The sequence below is a fragment of the Octopus bimaculoides genome, chromosome 8, assembly GCF_001194135.2.
Source record: "Octopus bimaculoides isolate UCB-OBI-ISO-001 chromosome 8, ASM119413v2, whole genome shotgun sequence".
Taxonomy (NCBI): Eukaryota; Metazoa; Mollusca; class Cephalopoda; order Octopoda; family Octopodidae; genus Octopus; species Octopus bimaculoides.
The window spans coordinates 80,454,833-80,457,604 of record NC_068988.1 but is presented as its reverse complement, the minus strand read 5'-3'; the positions used below and the strand labels follow the sequence as shown (position 1 = coordinate 80,457,604).

Sequence of the window (2,772 nt, the reverse complement as noted above, 5' to 3'; positions counted from 1 at the left end):
ATATAGATGCATATCTGGGTACAGGACGTCACAAAAAACGTGGACAAAATGAAAAACAGAACATAAACAGAGCACAGAAAACAAACAGGCCACATAGAGAACATTTCCTTCATCAGCTGCCCCTATTCTAAACTAAGAATTTCGAAGAGAGAGGCAGCTGATGAAGAAAATGTTCTCTATGTGGCCTGGTTGTTTTCTGTGCTCTGTTTATGTTCTGTTTTTCATTTTGTCCACGTTTTTTGTGACGTCCTGTACCCAGATATGCATCTATATATACATGTAGATGTAGGTATGTACATACATGTACGTATATATGCATATACTCATATTATTTGTACTATTATATGACCGAAAGCACGCGTCCTTTTTGCAAGTTTTAACTATATATAGTAAAGTCTATTTGCCAACGTAAAGTGCCAGTACTGCTTAGGACGATGTTACTACTGTTCACCCTAGGAAAACATCTTTTTTAGTTGGCTACCGTCTCATCATCTGTGTCTGTATACTGTGAGCAAGGGAGCTAAGGCTCCCCTCCATCCTTAGCGATACCTACAGACCAATGGCTTCTTGGTAATTTCCCTTTCTCGGTACAGGACAATCGCTGGCTAGAGATGGCAGCCACTCGACTTCGCTCACAGTATATACTTTTAAAGTCACACACACACACACACACACACACACACACACATACACACACACACATATATATATATGTGCGCGATCAAACGGTGGATTCTCCTTAGGCACAAGGCACTTCCATTTTTCACTTGATTGCATCGTTTTATTTTTCTATTTAGGCCCGAATTATTGGACTATATCGCTTTCTCATTGTCTTCGCAAATTTCTGTGAGATCTTTCCGATCTGTGGGGTACCATTCGAAAATGGGACCATCTATTGTTTGTGAAGCTTCTAACAAATCCGACCCAGGAAAATATGAGCCTTTAGTATATACATTATTTAAATATTTATACATAGGAGGTGGATAAGGATGTAAATGTCTAATTGCCAGAAGTGTAGGTATGTCCATATACAAATAAATGTATGCAGATATATTCTAATTCGATTATATGCATGTGCATTCTCATTATTGGATCTTTACCCTTTGAACGGCACATCGAGAAATTAATTTTTTGTAACTAAACACTTTCAAACTTCGGACACTGTTAGTGCTGTTGAGAAAAGTTTGTATTTTCAAAGTTATTTCGTGTTAAAGTTGTCGTATTTCGGTAATTTCAAACAATCAATGACGTGTATTCCTGAAATATATATCCAATAGCATGTGCATTTCCACTGTATGATGATGTTAGGTAGCCAATAAGTGTGGACGAGCTTTACACCCCATTCTACAAGGTTTTTACCCAAATCTCACTTAACTATATATGTGTGCGTGCGTTGTGTGTGTGTGTGTGTGTGTGTGTGTGTGTGTGTGTGTGTGTATTTGTGTGTGCGTGTGTGAGTGTGTGTGTGTGTGTATGTGTGTATTGTTCATTAATATTAAGTCTTCCTCCGCATTCTATTACTATAACATTTAAATTTCCTCTTTCAATATTTGTAGTTATCTCAGTTCTTCAAAGCGTCATCGAAAAACTTGATACAAACCTTCAGCGAGTGGTCTCTTGCCATATCCACGCCATCACAGCCAGATACCCAAAGTATAGATATACACCTGGTTATGATGCACAATTTTTTATACCACTGTTGCGAATGCTCCCTGTTTGGCTCTCAGATCAGATTACAATATTAAAATCTCAACCACCTGCTGGAGTTAAAAATGTTAAAACACAATAAAACAAACATTTTCAAACATTTTATCTTATTCTTCAACTTTTTAATAATTCTTGTACGAAGATATTTCATTTTCAACATAATTTTTTTTTTTAATTTTCTAAATAAAGTTCATGTCTTAACTGTGTCAGTGTTATATATATCATATATAATCAATGAAAATAAATGTCTGTTGACAGTTAAGATGCGTAGAACCGAAAGAGACGGTGAATTGACGTACAACTCATTTTAATATTCAAAGGAATACCAATTTACAATATTTTTTGGTCACTGTTAAAATATATCTGCCAAAAAGTTTTGGGTTTCCATTACCATTGCATCACTAGGACTACGTCGAGGTTTTATCATTCTACAATATGAGTGTGGTCTGAAAGGTTCATATGCTGACTATGAAGGAATGATGCCCGAGCTGTGAAATCTTGCATGCATTAATTTCAGCCCTTCTTATTAATTACTGTGTTGTTTTTTCCAGCTAAACTGACATCTAGCTGTTCAAAGTAGATTTCAAAAGTAATTAGTAGCGACTTTTCTTGGCATTGTGATGTTATCAAGTTCTTGCAGAGAAAGGGTTTATTCCCCAACGACATTCATGTTCACCTGGTTGCTACATTAGGGTACGACGCTCCAGCTTCATCAGCGGAGCAAAAGCGGGCAGCTGAATTTTGGGGGGAAGGGAGAGTCTTGAAGATGACCCAAGGTCTGCAAAGCTTGCAACTGCCGCCACCAAGGAAAACATTGACCATGTTCACCACATGGTGATGGATGACAGGCGATTTACTATAAATCAAATCACCAATGCTGTTAGCATATCTTGTGAGAGAGTTGAGAATAGTCTGTACAATGAACTTGTCATGACGAAGATTTCTGTCCTTTGGGTGCCACGTCTTCTGACCCCTGATCAAAAGCATACCAGGCTGATCGCATCACAGGAAGATCTGATATTGTTTCAGGCAGATCCAGTTGGTTTCCTTGCGCATTTCCGAATC

The 2,772-nt window shown here is 37.7% G+C and overlaps 1 protein-coding gene across 2 annotated transcripts in view; it reads left to right on the top strand.

The window, feature by feature from the left end:
- LOC106873408 (retinol dehydrogenase 7) overlaps positions 1-1,911 on the top strand; it is a 35,709-nt gene extending 33,798 nt beyond the window's left edge. For both annotated transcript variants that reach the window (XM_014920761.2, XM_014920763.2), the window contains exon 5: positions 1,557-1,911. In XM_014920761.2, the coding sequence (XP_014776247.1) occupies positions 1,557-1,789 (233 nt within the window). In that variant the 3' untranslated portion in view covers positions 1,790-1,911. The remainder of the gene's footprint in view (positions 1-1,556) is intronic.
- Positions 1,912-2,772: the final 861 nt, after the last annotated feature.